General features: G+C 37.8%; 1 protein-coding gene across 1 annotated transcript in view; it reads right to left on the bottom strand.

The window, feature by feature from the left end:
• The window catches only part of dysf (dysfusion), a 1,258,166-nt gene that overhangs the window by 4,402 nt on the left and 1,235,369 nt on the right, over window positions 1–18,395 (bottom strand). The window contains exon 9 of the mRNA XM_069841720.1: window positions 16,424–17,496. Coding sequence (XP_069697821.1) covers window positions 16,424–17,496 — 1,073 coding nt within the window. The remainder of the gene's footprint in view (window positions 1–16,423; window positions 17,497–18,395) is intronic.

Below are 18,395 nucleotides of genomic sequence, written 5' to 3'. Positions count from 1 at the left end.
AGACGCCAAGGCCAGCACCAACCAGTTCTGAAGATGGCCCATAACAGCCTGAAACATGTTAACCAGGTACGATAGAATTTAACACGAGAAAGACATATAATACATATTCCGTGTGATATAGTGTTAAAAGTTGTGTAATCAAGATTTTTTTTTTATTTAATATTCAATTGCTTGAGAAAAAAAAGTTTCTATTTTGGGTTACTTGCAATACCGAAAATGTGCTTCATGGTATCTTAATATTTATTAACAGTAACTTATATGTTTAATAACTTCGTTAGCAAACTTTTTACATCCGTTTTCTAATTAATTGAATCCAGAACGCCTTAATGAGATAAATGAGTGCGAATATTTCTTGTAAGTTGGAGGTGTAAGAGGAAGTGAATAATTTCAAAGCATCTTGAAAGTTATTGACAATATATTTGTGCTCATTTTTTATATTACTGATGTCCGAGAAGATTGTTTCGTACCAATTGCTTGATGTAAATATTAAAGAAACATAGAATGCTAGTGTTTGCAAGTTTGAAAATTATCCACATATCTGTTCAGAAATAAGTAAGTTCTTAATATTAAAATTACTTTCAAGTTCTTGTGAATTCTGAATATCGTGTATTCAAATTGTACGCTACCTTCGTTAATTCCTGCTAACATTACTTTTAATCCTTAAGGCAATGCATTTCTATGAAATTCTAAAATCTACTATTTTCCTCTGACCAACTTGAAATTTTGACCATACCAGCACATTAGCATACTGATATTATACACCAAATGTTGTTAAGCTGTGTCAAATATTTTTTGAGATATTAATTTCTTTATTTAAGGTTCTGTTTTTTTATATATTATTAAAATGCTACTTGTACCAAATGGATTAACACATAATACTTAAAAATTTATTTTGGAGGGCGTTAAAATATCTGAAAAGTCATATGTCTTTGAAATGTGTTTGGAAAATTATCGAAGATTTAAAACTAATTTCTTACTAAAAAAACTTATTTCACATAACTGTATCTGACAGATTGTATTTACTTTTCTGTTAAATAATTGTTCTGGAAGCCAGAACTAAACATTTGACTGGCCACCTGTTGGGGATCGCTGCATAATGTACAATTAGGGTCATAAGTCACGTTATCCCTGTAATATTTAAACGTTTTAATATGTTTAATATTTTAATATTTTACAATTAATCAATTGCAATTTTGATGTGGCAGAAGAATCCAGGAATACAACAGAAGATTTTCTTCGGAAAACTTCTCGTCGGACAAGGCGTCGTATTCGGTTATGTCATGACAACGATGGTGCACACACAGATCTTCTGGATAAATAAGGCATGTGTATGTATATGAATTGTTATTTGTTAGTTAGTTGTGAAATAAACAAATTAGGGTGAGGGTAACGTGACTTATGACCCACTCTGTAGGTAGGCAGTTCAACATTGTTACGACGACATCAGTTATATCTATGACATCTCGTCTGTACCGTTAAATATTCTATGGTATTACTTAATTCCTCATAAGACAAGTGCTTTTCTGCCTTGTTTAAGCTCAATATGACATACATAATCGCAGCTATTACCCTTGTTTTACTTGTATTTCCCATGTTCTTCTTGTATTTCCATTGTTCTCCTTGTATTTCCTATTTCTTCCTGTATTCTTCTTGTTCGCCTTGTTTCCCTTATACTTCACCTGTTCTCCATGTATTCTTATTGTTCTCCTCATATTACCCTTGTTTTACTTGTATTTCCCATGTTCTCCATGTATACCCATTGTTCTCCTTGTCTTTCCCTTGTTCCCCTTATATTTTCTATTTCTTCTTGTATTCCTCTTGTTTGCCTTGTTTCCTTATACTTCATTTGTTCTCCATGTATTCCCCTTGCTTTCCTTGTATTCCTCTTGTTCTCCTTATATTACCCTCGTATATGAGTTCATTGCCAATCTTCATTTTCAGTTTAATTATCCAAGAACCATATTATGTTAAGATTTCAACACACGCCTATCATTGAAAAGTTGTATTTCTAATTCTGGTCAGGTAAGACAATGACAACTACCTTCGAAATTTTGATGCAAATTATAGACATAAAACATAATTTAGAATGCGCTATTGGGTAAGCAACAGAAAGTTGACGAATATGATTAATTATTATTATTCTGATTCTAAGTGACGTAGTTTAGTGAGTACTTATATAGGCCTAATATTACTGCATGCACTGAGCTAATGAACAATGGATATTTTCCGTAAACTCAAATTTAGAATGTACGTATTGTATTGTATTTATTTACATTTCATGGTATTCGTACATATCTTCACAGCTAGAATATGGAACAAGTCAAATAAATCTTAATAGTACTACAGTCTAGTATATACAGTCACGAAGCTTGAGTTGTTGAGAGTACTAGGAACAATAGACTGTGCCGGTACTATTTCGCATTGTCTGTGATGAGGCGATAGTAGCGATCCTAGTGGTTAGCAACTATCTATGGATGCATATTCTCTACGTATTGAGCTTCGTGACTGTATATACTAAACTGTGATAGCACTACAAAGTTTTAATTCATAGTCACAGTCTAGTTGAAATATATATATAGAAGATTTTTACAAGATATACTAGTACAACACAAGGGATTAGTATCGATACTTAATACAAGACAGAAATATTCATGCAGCGTTGTTGAATATCATAAATTCACCTACAGATAGAAGGCGTGAGAAACTAGGTACTTCTTTAATTTGGCCCTAAATAATCCTATGTTTTGAGTTGGATATTTTATATGCATAGGGAGGCATACTGTTTACTACCATATAATGCTTTCCTTTTTGATAGCACGATAGACTTGCCGATGGAGTATGAAAGTAAATTTGTACCAGTATTTATATTATTAAGTGTTCAATTAGTTACACATTTTTCACGATTACATACGAGGAAGTTTATTAATGAAAAAATATACTGACAAGCCACGATCATTATTTGTATTTTTTTTAAATGGTCCTACACGATTCCCTAGATTTGGCACCTACTATTATTCTAATTACTCTTTTTGTGGTAGAAATATATTGTTACATCCGTAGAATTTCCCTAGAATATTATTTCAAAACTCATTACCGAGTGAAAATATGCAAAGTATATTGTTTTCAAGGTATTGATATTTACTATCGCTGGCATAGATCCATAGTAAAAAGTGCTGAATTTAATTTTGGAAGGTAATTTCTTTAACATGATTTTTCCAATTTAATACCTATATGATCGATTTGTAAGCTAAGAAATTTGGTTGTTCTTGTATCTGTTGTTAATTATTGCGATAGAAATTTGCGAGATTGAATTTGGACAGGATTTAAAGTGCATTGTGTTAGTTTTGTTACAATTTTAAATTAATGTATTGACTTAAAATCAATTTTAAGGAAAATTACCTCTGTTGAAAATTGGAACGTGTTGGAGTTATTGGTTGTAATTACTATATTTGTGTCATCTGCAAATAATACAGAATGACCTTCATTTTATGAACACTAGAAAAAGTATGGGACCTAATACTGTAATTCAAATAAAACACTAGGAATTACAGTACAGAATAAAATTGTAACAAATGTAATAGATCAGTAGGTGTAATATATTGGTCAAAACTGTATCATTCTTGACCTCTGTTCGCTGATAGCATAACATCTGCAATATACATATCAATTATTACAACAACATTCACTTATTACAACATAAATTTTAGGTATTTGAAATACTGTATTATAACCTCTACTATATGTTGAAGAAGTCTAATGTTGATGTACTGTTACTTTATTCTACAGCCACAATTGGACTTTCATTCTTCCATAAAGGAGCCCCATGAGGCATTGATACGATGCTGGCATTCTGATTGCATCAGCACGACATCGCATTCATGCTGCAAGAGAGCTACGAACCCAGGACCGCGGCTACCACCAACGCTAGAACTCCACCTTAACCACTGCATATACAACGGTGGGTAAGTACCTGTTATGCTTTATTATATTCTATTATATGCTTTTATTTCCTTTCACTATTTCCAAGTGATGTATACTACACGTATACGGGCAAGAAACGATTTCTTTCAAACTATGGTAATATTAGCAATATCCTTCTGCATTTCGAAGACTCGCCCGCTGTTCAACAGCGAATGTAAAGCAGCCTATTTGATTACTATGTCCACCCTCATTATTTTCAACTTTCTTTTGTAGTTTGTCCAACAGAGGCCTTTGTGATATAACGGAATGTTGTGTAGTAGACACATAATATGAAATCTCAATAGAAACAGTTTTAAAAGACAGAACTACGTCTTTATTTCACTAGATATGGAGAATTTTACTAGGGAATTGATTGTCACATAAAAGTGCAACTCTCTCTTGTTCTTCTTGTCTTCCCCTTGTTCTCCTCGTATTCCTCTTCTTCGCTTGTTTCCCTTATACTTCATCTGTTCTTCATGTATTCTCCTTGCTTTCCTTGTCTTCCACTTGTTCCCATTACATTACCCTTGTTTTACTTGTATTTCCCATGTTCTCCTATTTCCATTGTTCTCCTTGTATTTCCTATTTCTTCCTGTATTCTTCTTGTTCGCTTGTTTCCCTTATACTTCACCTGTTCTCCATGTATTCCTCTTGTTCCCTTCATATTACTCTTGTTTTACTTGTATTTCCCATGTTATCCATGTATTCCCATTATTCTCCTTATATTTTCTATTTCTTCTTGTATTCTCTTGTTTGCCTTGTTTCCCTTATACTTCACTTGTATTCCCCTTGCTTTCCTTGTATTCCTCTTGTTCTCCTCATATTACCCTTGTTTTACTTGTATTTCTCATGTTCTCCTTGTATTCCCATTGTTCTCCTTGTCTTTCCCTTGTTCTCCTTACATTTCATATTTCTTCTTGTATTCCTCTTGTTTGCCTTGTTCTCCATGTATTCCCCTTGCTTACCTTGTATTCCTCTTATTCTCCTCATATTACCCTTGTTTTACTTGTATTTCCCATGTTATCCTTGTATTCCCATTGTTCTCCTTGTCTTTCCCTTGTTCTTATATTTTCTATTTCTTCTTGTATTCCTCGTTTGCCTTGTTTCCGTTATACTTCACTTGTTCTCCATGTATTCCCCATGCTTTTCTTGTATTCCTCTTGTTCTACTTATATTACCCTTGTTTTACTTGTATTTCTCATGTTCTTCTTGTATTCCCATTGTTCTCCTTGTCTTTCCCTTGTTCTCCTTGTATTCCCCATGCTTTTCTTGTATTCCTCTTGTTCTCCTTATATTACCCTTGTTTTACTTGTATTTCTCATGTTCTCCTTGTATTCCCATTGTTCTCCTTGTCCTTCCCTTATTCTCCTTGTATTCCCCTTGCTTTCCTTGTATTCCTCTTGCTTCCCTTATATTACCCTTGTTTTACTTGTATTTCCATTGTTCTCCTTGTCTTTTCCTTGTTCGCCTTGTATTCCCCATGCTTTTCTTGTATTCCTCTTGTTCTCCTTATATTACCCTTGTTTTACTTGTATTTCTCATGTTCTCCTTGTATTCCCATTGTTCTCTTTGTCTTTCCCTTGTTCTCCTTGTATTCCCCATGCTTTTCTTGTATTCCTCTTGTTCTCCTTATATTACCCTTGTTTTACTTGTATTTCTCATGTTCTCCTTGTATTCCCATTTTCTCCTTGTCTTTCCCTTTTTCTCCTTGTATTCCCCTTGCTTTCCTTGTATTCCTCTTGCTTCCCTTATATTACCCTTGTTTTACTTGTATTTCCATTGTTCTCCTTGTCTTTTCCTTGTTCGCCTTGTATTCCCCATGCTTTTCTTGTATTCCTCTTGTTCTCCTTATATTACCCTTGTTTTACAAGTATTTCTCATGTTCTCCTTGTATTCCCATTGTTCTCCTTGTCTTTCCCTTGTTCTCCTTGTATTCCCCATGCTTTTCTTGTATTCCTCTTGTTCTCCTTATATTATCCTTGTTTTACTTGTATTTCTCATGTTCTCCTTGTATTCCCATTGTTCTCCTTGTCTTTTCCTTGTTCTCCTTGTATTCCCCTTGCTTTCCTTGTATTCCTCTTGCTTCCCTTATATTACCCTTGTTTTACTTGTATTTCCATTGTTCTCCTTGTCTTTTCCTTGTTCGCCTTGTATTCCCCATGCTTTTCTTGTATTCCTCTTGTTCTCCTTATATTACCCTTGTTTTACTTGTATTTCTCATGTTCTCCTTGTATTCCCATTGTTCTCTTTGTCTTTCCCTTGTTCTCCTTGTATTCCCCATGCTTTTCTTGTATTCCTCTTGTTCTCCTTATATTACCCTTGTTTTACTTGTATTTCTCATGTTCTCCTTGTATTCCCATTGTTCTCCTTGTCTTTCCCTTTTTCTCCTTGTATTCCCCTTGCTTTCCTTGTATTCCTCTTGCTTCCCTTATATTACCCTTGTTTTACTTGTATTTCCATTGTTCTCCTTGTCTTTTCCTTGTTCGCCTTGTATTCCCCATGCTTTTCTTGTATTCCTCTTGTTCTCCTTATATTACCCTTGTTTTACTTGTATTTCTCATGTTCTCCTTGTATTCCCATTGTTCTCCTTGTCTTTCCCTTGTTCTCCTTGTATTCCCCTTGCTTTCCTTGTATTCCTCTTGCTTCCCTTATATTACCCTTGTTTTACTTGTATTTCCATTGTTCTCCTTGTCTTTCCTTTGTTCTCCTTGTATTCCCCTTGCTTTCCTTGTATTCCTCTTGCTTCCCTTATATTACCCTTGTTTTACTTGTATTTCCATTGTTCTCCTTGTCTTTTCCTTCTTCGCCTTGTATTTCCTTGTTCTCCATGTATTCCCCGTGTTTTCCTTGTATACCCATGTTCTCCTTATATTCCTCTTGTTCTTCTTGTATTCCACTTGCTCTCTTTGTATTTTACGTGTACTCCTTGAATTCCCTTGTTCTTCCTATATTCTCCTTGTTCCTCGTGCTGTAGGTCAACGTTTCTACGTAAAGATATGCAGAAGTTGCAACATTGTAAAGCCATATAGGTCTACTTACCATGGCTTCCATTAAATTTTTTTAAATTTAATTTCATTTTATTCCATATATATCCGATAGAATTTGTAGCTTTGAGGTGTGCAACAATTGAAATGTTATACAAGAATGAATATGGTATGCAGATTAATTGAATTTACAAGCATAAACAGTAATATTCATCAGTTGAGTAGGAGCTATGACTCTAGATAAATTTTGTTAATTCTATTCTAAACTTTTTCTCTCGACTCTTCAAAGCGTTTTTACGAAACCACGAAATCTTGATACGACGAGAAAAGACGGACTTTCGCCTGAAACCTTCTCATTTGGGACAAGTTCTCTTATGTGTCATATATTAACTAACATTACTTCGCAACTTTACTCTCATTGAAAAGATGTCACGCTAAGGATTTTATCATTCTTTGAAAGCCCGTTGCCCTGAATCCGATATAAACCATTGAAGTTCTAATCTAATGACAAATTTGGTGACCGCTAGATCACAGAGAATTGAGTTCTTCCTTTTGTTCTTGTTCTTTGTGCAGTAGTTTTCACGCGTGGAAATTATTTCACGATGTCCCCTGTATGGACCTATCTCTGCTGCTATAGTTCAGAGATGAGATTTTCTTTTTCTTTTTTCTTTTCTTTTTAATATTTCAGTGGAGAAGATTTTTTTCAGTGGGACACATTTCGATGTTTTGTCTCGGAGGGGATTTCACATTGAGAATTCTAATAGTATGTGGTTTCGAGTTTTATTTCAACAAAATTTGTAAATTTATGTGAACTCGGTGAAGGTGGGATGATGTTGCTAGGCCTCTATGTCTCAATTTTAATGTTGCTCCGAATGTTCTCAGTTTTGCGTTCTTAATTTTATTTTAAAAAAGAATTTAAGTTATTTTTTCATACTATGTTATCTTCTTGCGGAACATGGTAGTGGTTAGCACGCCTGCACGATATTCGGGAGGTCTGGGTTCGAAACGTAGTGCCGGCTGTCTTGAATTGAGCTTTTGGCGGTTTTACATGTTTCTGAAAATGTTGGAATTTTACAATTAAGATATTCGACGACCCGCTTTCTACTAAAATACATGTCATCAACTTTTTACGCGACATACCAGCCATCTACCCGGTAAGTAGCGCAAACTAGCCGAAGATACTTCCCTCTGGCGGAAAACAAGAAAGGATTTGGGAGTAACAGATTGGAGTACTTAGAAACGCCGTGTAAAAATATAATTTATGCTCTTACAAAAGGACTTTAAACGTTGGAAACTATCGCTCTTCTGTCAACATTTCTGGGTGTCAAATGTGTTTCGATAGGAAGGAAAAGATGCGATCAAAATTTCAGCGCCTTAAAATTGAAACCTATCGTCCAAGCCAGCGCTTTTCAACATTTTGATGCTCGCGGACCGACAAAGATATGGAAAAAAAAAAGTTGCATTAAGCACTTTTTTATTGTTTATTATTAAGCTTCATTATTCAAGTGTATAATATTTACATTGAAAATTCTACAATTGCAATAAACAGTTTATTTATTCTTCTTCTCTCAGAGTCACTGACATTTACTCAGTGTCAAATCTATTTATTAGCTGAATCTTTTCGATTCGTGGTTTCAGTGTTGATACTGCAAGACGTAGTGCGGCACCAAATTTCAGTTGGTCCCTGCATTTTGTCTTAATTGCATAGTTGGCCAAAATATGAGTAGTTATTTCGCATGTATATCTGATTGAAAAAGTTATCGATCATTTTTAAGTTTTTTTTTTTTTCTGCTAAGATAAGGATATTTCTCAACCACACATATCCAGAAATTATTCAGTGATTTGGTTTTGAATCTGGAGATGAGAGTTAATATTTTATTTTATTTTTCGCTTTCTTTAAAATTAACAAAAGCAGTGCATACCAAATATAAATGAATCTATGAATTTTCTGTGAACAGGAAAAATCATTTCGCGGACCGACAGTTGGAAAACGCTTGTCTAACTGACACGATTTCCACAGACAAATCCGTAAATAAAATTTTAGTTAGAAACTCATCACTATAACGGAGAATTGTAAGCTCAGCTGACTCAAAGGAGCAGGAGATCAAGAATGAACTAATCTATCTAAAACTAACCAGTTTTGAAAAACAGAATCCTTGAAGTATAATCTTAGTTTTGTTCAGGAGAAGTTGATAATATTGTTTTCTGGGAATATTATATTGTCATGTCATGACTGTATAAATTTATTATTGCTTAAGTTGATGGAATTCAGAATTTAAAATATATTTTCAGAAGGTTCTGGGGCTATTGCACCCACGATCTCATTACCAGTACAGGACAGTGAGTTGGTGCTGAATGCATTTTGATGTCAGGGTTTCTATTTGAATGCGAGATAGGACATGCAAATACCCAATGCTGCTAACAATTATGTTGTTGCTATCTATTGTTGCGTGTAATTTCTTCCGAAGAAAGAGGAATTGCTCAAGGGTTTTGACCCCTGATTTGTGTATAACCTAAATAACTGATTGTGGGAGACTTCAATGCTCTGAGATGTACGTACTCTTTATTTCTCTGTTACATGTTAGTAAATAATTTGTGCTTGCGCGCCCTTATGGAGCAATGCGATTATGTAAATTATCCTTATCAAAACTCGCATTCGACTGCGAGGTAATTTCTTAACTGATCAGTGCGCTACGAAACTGGGATGAGGCTGCTTGTACCTGCTCATTGTTTGCCTTCTTTCTCTGTCTGTTTCACATTTAACCTCTTGTGCAAAAGTCAAATGGTCGAGACCGAACACAATTACCTGAGATTGTTTCCATAAAGCTATTGTGAAACGTAAATATTTCGCTCCAATTAGACCCGGCTACGTTGCCAGATAATCTGCCTCCATTAGTCGCTCCAGCCACCCATTTAAACCCCACAACTGAGGCAATACGAAGTCATCTACGTATATGTTTCTCAAGGGCACGGTTCCTTCGAGAATCTTTTCTTATGTGTTTTGTGTATCAAAGATTCATCATAAAGATCGTCATGTTCTTCTTTTTTCATAAAGGCGACTTGAAATGGCCTACAGATCTATTAATTTGGGTCATTATGCACCGCACCCACATATAATACTAACAAACGTGCATATATTAATTTTTTAACGTACTTAGAAGCTAAAGAAGATTTCGCATTGGACTTCATATAGTTTAGAAAATTAGAGCAGTATATTTGAGGAGTGTCGAATCAAAATGCGGTAAGTCCATTTCACTTTCTTACAGATTTCCCCTCTTTTTTGACGATGAATCGATCTGTGTTCTTGGTTTCCTTTAAGAAATGCTTTCTCCTAATCTACATGAGCCTTAAAATACTTCTCAAAATATGTCGTCTATTTCAAAAACACTAAATAATCAAATATTGCTCCCGTTTGGAAACTATTTTCGTGTGGAATAAGTGCATTTTGATTCGATGCTCCTCATTTGAAGAAGAGCCGGCCCGGATGGCTCAAGAGGTAGGGGCACGGCATATCCCTATCGCTTGGTCCGAAGGGTTGTGGGTTCGAGTCCCGCCTCGGGCATGAGTGTTGTGATTGTATTAGTATAAGTAAAACAAAGGAAACAAAGGAAACGAAGGTAAACAAACAGAAAACAAAAATAGATAACTTTGGAAAACGGCCTCTGCCGGTTTTAAATAAAAAATAAAAAAAGAAGAAGAGTTTAACCCCTAAATGTATCTTCAACATAGCTACTGTCCAGCCGAGTAGTTATGTCTCATTCAGATTTACCCCACCCGTTTCTGCTGGCCTCTCTCTAAGAGCTAGTGGCTGAGCTGTTAGGCTCTTTCCTGCAAATATTTGCTGTACGGAATTGAAAGTCTACGTAATATTATACAACTGCTTAAAATAATTTAAAGAAAAGGGCCCCGTTAAGTAACTGTCACGTGATTTCCGCCGTTTCGATGACTCTGCGACATAACCACTCGGATGGACATTAATAGAGATAGTGGAGGAGTGGAAAGAAAGTAATTTAATCATTTATAATTATAGTCTTAGTTGATTAGACTACATAAAAGCAGTTGAAAAGTAAAGTAAGAATATTCTTATGTACTTCGCTAGAACATTTAATTGGATGTATCTGAAGTTCATATGTGGAAACACAAATTATAATATTGAAGTTGTAGAACACGCAATAGAAAGTCACTCAAAGAATTTTTAGGATTTAGACAAGGGTGTCCATAATCGCACGCACACAAACGTATAGAGTGTTTATAAAATGTCGTTTGAAAAAAGAGTACGTGTTAGAGGAAAACACGTTATGTAAATGCAATATAATAGTAACTTAATGTATGGGGCTTACTTGAACTTGCAATGCTTGTTGAAATCGAGTACAACACTTTTAAACCAATTATTGTATCCATATTAAAGCATTGCAATCTATATTTCACTATAAATGACTCCATTCAAGATATTTCTAGGAGTAACTCCGTTCAATTACGCCAATACGTGTTGAGATTTTTCTTGTTCTTATAAAAGAAGGTTTTTCTGCCGCATAAGTTCATTTCTTGGCTGTTTTCTTGAGACACCAGTGGATTACCGGTTCTTCTGAATATTCCCTCGGCGATCCAACCACTGCCGAACAATGAACTCAGGGATTCGTAGAAGCAACCGAGCATTTTGCATTATGGAGCTAGCTAGTATCGTCAAAGAAACGTCATTGTAAGATAAATTAGCCAATCTTTATCCTCTCAGTTCACTCTTTGAACTCTCAGTAAGCTGTCTGTACTCTCATGTTTGCAGACACATGAATTTAACATTTTTTTTAAAGGAATTAGAAGAATATGTTGGGATTTGTAATTAGGTAAGAGGATTTTCCTATCTTTCCTATTTTTCGTCTTAGGCATATGATCCATGTATCTTAATGTTGTCTATCATCTGATATCTTCTTCTACCCGACTTATTCTTATGTGCACCATTCCTTTCAGTTCATCCTTCAGATTTTTATGTTTAATTCCTCCTTCCTGATTCATCTCTCAAAAGGACCCTATTTAATCCCGGTATGTATATCAGTGATACTGTTAAAAATGGCGAAAAGCTATGTCACCATTGTACAGTATATGAGAAATAATGCATATTATAGTTCTGTCAAAAACAAAACATAAAATGTAAATAAACATATAACAATTCTACAGGAAGTAGAAACTGTCTTCTTCTTCTTCTTCTTCTTCTTCTTCTTCACTTCATGGTATGGGCAATTGCCCGTTCCGGCTTCAAAGGTCGCTCCATCTTTTCATCGGTCGTCCCTGGTCTCTTCGTCCTTTTGGTTTATAATTTATTGCTTTCTTAGGAAGTCTGTAGTCGTCCATTCTCTCTAAATGTAATTTCCAATCTTGTCTGTAATTGTCTATTTTATCAATAAGTGGGTATACTCCTAGTTCCTGCCTAATATCTTCATTTCTAATTCTATCTAATCTCGTGCATCCTTTTATTTTCCGCAAGAATTTCATCTCTGCCGCTTGTATTTTACTAACTTCAGGTTTTGTGTAACCCAACTTTCACTTCCATATAAAAGAGTAAGGACTGCCATTACATTGTAGAATTTCATTTTTGTTTCCTTTCTGCTTTTATTCTTCAAAGTTCTATTAATTGTGCCACATACTGTCTGGAATGATTGTAATTTTATTTTTATATCATTATCCTTTTTGTAACTTACATCACATCCCAGGTTCTTAAAATTTGTTACTTGTTCTACTGCTTTATTATCTATTTCAATCTTAGATCTTAGAGTATTTTTGCCTTTTGTTTTTGTATGTGATATGTTAGAGTTATGCTTCTGGCATACTTTATTTAGTTCATATACTGTTTTTTGTAGTTTTGTTTCAGTATCTTGTATTACAATCATATCATCGGCAAATACCAGAATATTAATTTTTATTCCTCTATCAATTCAGTAGGAACTGTAATATGAAAGCTATGAGACGTAAAGCATGAATCAATACTTACTTACTTACTGGCTTTTAAGGAACCCGGAGGTTCATTGCCGCCCTCACATAAGCCTGCCATTGGTCCCTATCCTGAGCAAGATTAATCCAGTCCCTACCATCATATCCCACCTCCCTCAAATCCATTTTAATATTATCTTCCCATCTACGTCTCGCCCTCCCCAAAGGTCTTTTCCCCTCTGGCCTCCCAACTAACACTCTATATGCATTTCTGGATTCGCCCATACGTGCTACATGCCATGCCCATCTCAAACGTCTGGCTTTAATGTTCCTAATTATGTCAGGTGAAGGACACAATGCGTGCAGCTCTGCGTTGTGTAACTTTCTCCATTCTCCTGTAACTTCATCCCTCTTAGCCCCAAATATTTTCCTAAGAACCTTATTCTCAAAAACCCTCAATCTCTGTTCTTCTCTCAAAATGAGAGTCCAAGTTTCACAACCATACAGAACAACCGCTAATGTAACTGTTTTATAAATTCTAACTTTCAGATTTTTTGACAGCAGACTAGATGACAAAAGCTTCTCAACCGAATAATAACAGGCATTTCCCATATTTATTCTGCGTTTAATTTCCTCCCGAGTATCATTTATATTTGTTATGTTGCTCCAAGATATTTGAATTTTTCCACCTCTTCGAAAGATAAATCTCCAACTTTTATATTTCCATTTCGTACAATATTCTGATCACGAGACATAATCATATACTTAGTCTTTTCGGGATTTACTTCCAACCCTATCTTATTACTTGCTTCAAGTAGAATTTCCGCGTTTTCCCTAATCGTTTGTGGATTTTCTCCTAACATATTCACGTCATCCGCATAGACAAGAAGCTGATGTAACCCGTTCAAATTCCAAACCCTCTGTGTTATCCTGAACTTTCCTAATGGCATATTCTAGAGCGAAGTTAAAAAGTAAAGGTTATAGTGCATCTCCCTCCTTTAGCCCGCAGTGAATTGGAAAAGCATCAGATAGAAACTGGCCTATACGGACTCTGCTGTAAGTTTCATTAAGACACATTTTAATTAATCGAACTAGTTTCTTGGCAATACCAAATTCAATAAGAATATTATATAAAACTTCTCTCTTAACCGAGTCATACGCCTTTTTGAAATCTATGAATAACTGATGTACTGTACCCTTATACTCCCATTTTTTCTCCAATATCTGTCGAATACAAAAAATCTTATCAATAGTCGATCTATTACGTCTAAAACCACACTGATGATCCCCAATAATTTCATCTACATATGAAGGCATGAATAATATGAACTAAAATATCAATAGAAGTTCGAATAGCGATACCAATACCAATACTTCCTCGACATACAAAGCGTAATAAGAAAGTAAAATATGACAGTTGCGACACTCTTTCAAGTTTCCCATTTAGGCTGTGGTTAGCTCACTATCAAATGGGATGTCTTGTACTTCAACGACTACAAATCATAGCCGTAATCAATGATTCTCCCCATCATGCAAAACGAACGCCCAAAGAGGCGGAGAGGCGAGGAGGCTGCATAACACAGACAATTAGTGTCCTCCCCTGTTCATTAGGGTCTTCATCGCGGCTCTAATGTTACTACGTCTCTCTGACCTCAAAATATTTATCTTCGTGACAACTGGAAAGTTGTGACACAAGAATGAGTGCGTGCGTGCAGGAGATTTATCTCGATTATTTTTGGGGCGTCGACTAAACCCGCTTTGATGTGACACCGATTTATGGGTTACTAACACAATAATTAAAATGTCAGAGTCGCAACCGACTTGGGGGTGAAAACCTGATGACGACGGATAAAATACTGTCAGGAGAGACTAATGGGCATGCAAACACGTCCACTTCTATTATAATTACAGTTGTCCGGGCAAATGGTTGAAAATCCTTCTTTCTTTTCCGTTCATTAATTCAACTTACTACGCAATTCGGTTCTTTTTTGTTCTGGGTACAATTACGGAGTAGCTTGTTAGACATTAAAGTTGTATCTCTTTTGTTCGCTCCTACGATAGCCATCTGCAGTCTCAGAGGTGAGCAATGATAACATTAATACTTCAATGTGAATTAATTGGCTAGCTGCAGGGCTGCCAACACGGTAAAAGGTGCTCATTTTTCAAATGTAGCTTTCCAAATGATTATTTTCGGAGTGAGTGTGAAGAGTGTATTTTTACGTTGTCTTAATGCACTTAGCTCAGTCCCCCGGCGACAGGCGGCTGGGTAAGGTCCATTTCAGTAGAAGAGTGGCTAGTAGGCCTACATCCGGAAACACGGCTTCACATCTGCAAATGTTGCAGTGGAAGTGACGAAATAAACAAACACTCGACATACGTTTCAGTCCTTGTCATTTAATGTTATTTTTGTCACCCAAGTAGTGCATTACTCTCCATAAGAAATCAAATTGGACTGTGCTGTACTGTGCTTGTAAATGTTCAACATGAAATACCGGTAAATTCAATGGCGGATCCAGGATTCCCTAAAGAATCGCTGCTGCTAGGACGAGTCCACTAGTTATCATTCAAGGGGTGTATGCTCACCTCTAGTAAACGCTTTGGTGACTTGCGTGTGTAAGGCAAAAATAAAACTGTTGGGTTTAATTTCATCAAATTAAATAACTCCGTAAACTTAAGCTCAAGGGGGGGGGGGTATAAAGTTCCTCTCAGCCCCTCCCTGGACACTTCTATGCCGGTAATGATGGTAATTGTGTAATAATTGTTGTACCGATGCCATTTTCTAAATTAGCAGCCTTTAATAATAATAATAATAATAATAATAATAATAATAATAATAATATACACTTTGGCATGCAAATTTCAGGAGCATTCTTTCATCTTTTAATTGTTGTTAAATGTCGCACACATTTTTTTTTCATCGACGAGTCGTTAGTGAGTCAAATAGTGTCAGAGAGCAAAATCTGTGCTATATATTGTTTTATCCATTTTATCCATTAGGCCTACTGGTATCTAAATTTAATTTTAAATTGTAGGCTTTATATTTGTAATGTGTTGTTTGTGAAGAAGTTATAAATGAATGATTAGCCTATATGGATTTAGTATTTAGTATTTATTGCTGTATACGATACAAAATAAATACATATTATGGACATAGCGCTAACCCGAATATTGTTAATGTTTTGGTTGTCACGGAGAGAGTGATTTAAAAATTTCAATTCACTGCTCTGAATTAAAAACTTTGAATTCGCTGCTGTGAATGAAGCCATTGTTTAGGTTGCTAAGGATTATGAAATAAAGATCTGTTTAGATACCAGTTATAGATAAACATATTTATGTAACTAGTCTTGTATTTTTCGACTTCGTTAACGATTGATTTTATTTTCACACTTTTTCGACACACAATAAGGTACCGTAAATTAGAATGGGAAAAATGAAAACATAGGTACGAAATGTGTCAAAGCCATTAGAACATACACTGACGTGTCGTTTAAACTTCTTTCCGTTACCCAGTCGACGAAGTCGACAAGTGAAGTTGAACAGTTGCTGTCTGTCTGTACCTTTGGCCGCGCTCTGCTCGGCGGTGTCGGGCTCCAGTCTGCCGGCCGCGGGCTGCAGGCCGAGCCTCGGAGGCGGCGGGGGCTGCAGGGGGAACAGTCTGTGCTCGCCGGGCCACGTGCCTGCCGCCATGAGGTGGAACTGTTCCTCGTCCGACAGCGGCGCCGACGTCCGCGCGCCCTGCAGGTTGGGCACGTACTGCTCCGGCGTCCAGTCGAACGTGAAGGCCGTGTGGGGGGGTTGCTGCGACAGCCCGCCTCCGCCCGCCCCGTTGCTGCTGCCGGGGGTGCCCGTGGGGGTGGGCGGCGTCGTCGTCATGTAGGGGCTGAGGTCCTGGTGGATGATGTCGGGCACCTTCTGCACCGTGGTGTCGGACCAGGGCGGGCTGGGGTTCCACTGCTCCATGAACTCGGCGGGGTCCACCGCCGCAGTCTTGATGACGCGCGGCCGGCCCAGGGGGTGCTGCAGCGCCGTCACCACGCCCCCGCCGCCCCCGCCTCCCCGGTCCAGGTCCACGATCACCTCCGTGGAGGGCGAGGAGCGCGGCGTCTTGAGGATCTCCATCTTGATGTGTCCCGCCAGCGCCTTGCGCTTGTGGTCGTCGGGCTCGTCGTGCGCCGCCGGGTGCAGCGAGTAGTCCACGGGCTCGGCCTCCGTGCGGCGTCCGTAGCGGTACGAGGGCGGCGCCCCCTCGGCGTAGCCGGGGCTGTTCGCGTCGGTGGGGTGCTGCAGCTGGTGGTGCTGCGTCCCCGCCGAGCCGTTCAGGCCGTGGTGGTGGTGGTGCGTGGGGACGACTCCCGAGGGCGCGGGCGACATCTGATGGTGGTGGTGGTGGAGGTAGCTGGAGTGGTGCCCGGGGTCGTGGTGCGGGTACGGCGACATCACTTGCGGGTGAGGTGGTGGCGGCGGGGGCGGCGGTGGGTGAGGGTGGGGGTGGTAGTAGGCGGCCGCCGCGGCGGCTGCCATTCTGGAGGCGGCGTGCGCCTCGTAGGCCAGTCCGTACTGCAGCTTGCTCTGCACCATGTAGTAGTGGTACAGCCAGCTGTTGGCGCGCATCACACTGGCCTCACGCTCGCTGAAACACAAAACAACACAATGGCAGGGCCCTTAACTTGCCGTTTTTCATACTGACTCTACAGCGTGACTTATAAGCTGTCGCTAGTGTCGAGAAGAGTACGCCACTTAGTTCGTCAAAGACCATGCACAGTATGCCACAATTAGTGGACGTACCTTGCACCCGTAATGAAATATAATGATAAACGATAATGGGGAATTTATTGTTGGGATGCCACTGGAGAACCGGAGTGCTGGAGAAGATCCCTATGTTGTCTGGATGACAGACTTTCTCAACACGCAAAATAACCTAATATATGTAGTACCAGTACTGTAGGTTATGTAAAAATTGTCCGCCATTTGATTACGCCTGGACGAAGTGGTGGTCAAATTGCATGGGGCGGTTTCGTGGGAGAGAATGACATGTACAATTACGAAATAAGAACGCCTCGAATTATGGTTTACTAACAGGGTTAACTTAGCAACAGTTGAAATCGTGTAGTTGATACAGAGTAGTGAAGTCTCAGATTAGAAGTTAAACAGGGTTATTCAAAAAGAAAGAGCAGATTTCAAATATTCATTTTAAACAAACTATAAACAGTAGAAACACTTGCAGCATACCATTGGATAGCGGAAGGTTTAAAGTTTTATAGTCCATGAGGTTCCAAGCACTCAACATGCGCATCATGTGTTGCGCGACAAACATCAAAACGGCAATCCATTTCTTGCCACACAAGAATCAACTGGTCCCTAATTATGGAATTCATGGTTCCAACAATTCGATGTCGCAGATCTTGAAGAGTAGCAGGGAGGTGTGGTACAAACACCCCACAGATAAAAATCACAGGGGGTAAGATCGGGGACCTGGGGGGCCACACACGATGAACACGATCTTCTCCATCTCTTCTAATCCAACGCCCC

The sequence above is a fragment of the Periplaneta americana genome, chromosome 12 (genome assembly GCF_040183065.1).
Source record: "Periplaneta americana isolate PAMFEO1 chromosome 12, P.americana_PAMFEO1_priV1, whole genome shotgun sequence".
Taxonomy (NCBI): Eukaryota; Metazoa; Arthropoda; class Insecta; order Blattodea; family Blattidae; genus Periplaneta; species Periplaneta americana.
Note: the sequence above shows the minus strand (reverse complement) of the source record. Positions and strands in the feature narration are given on the sequence as shown.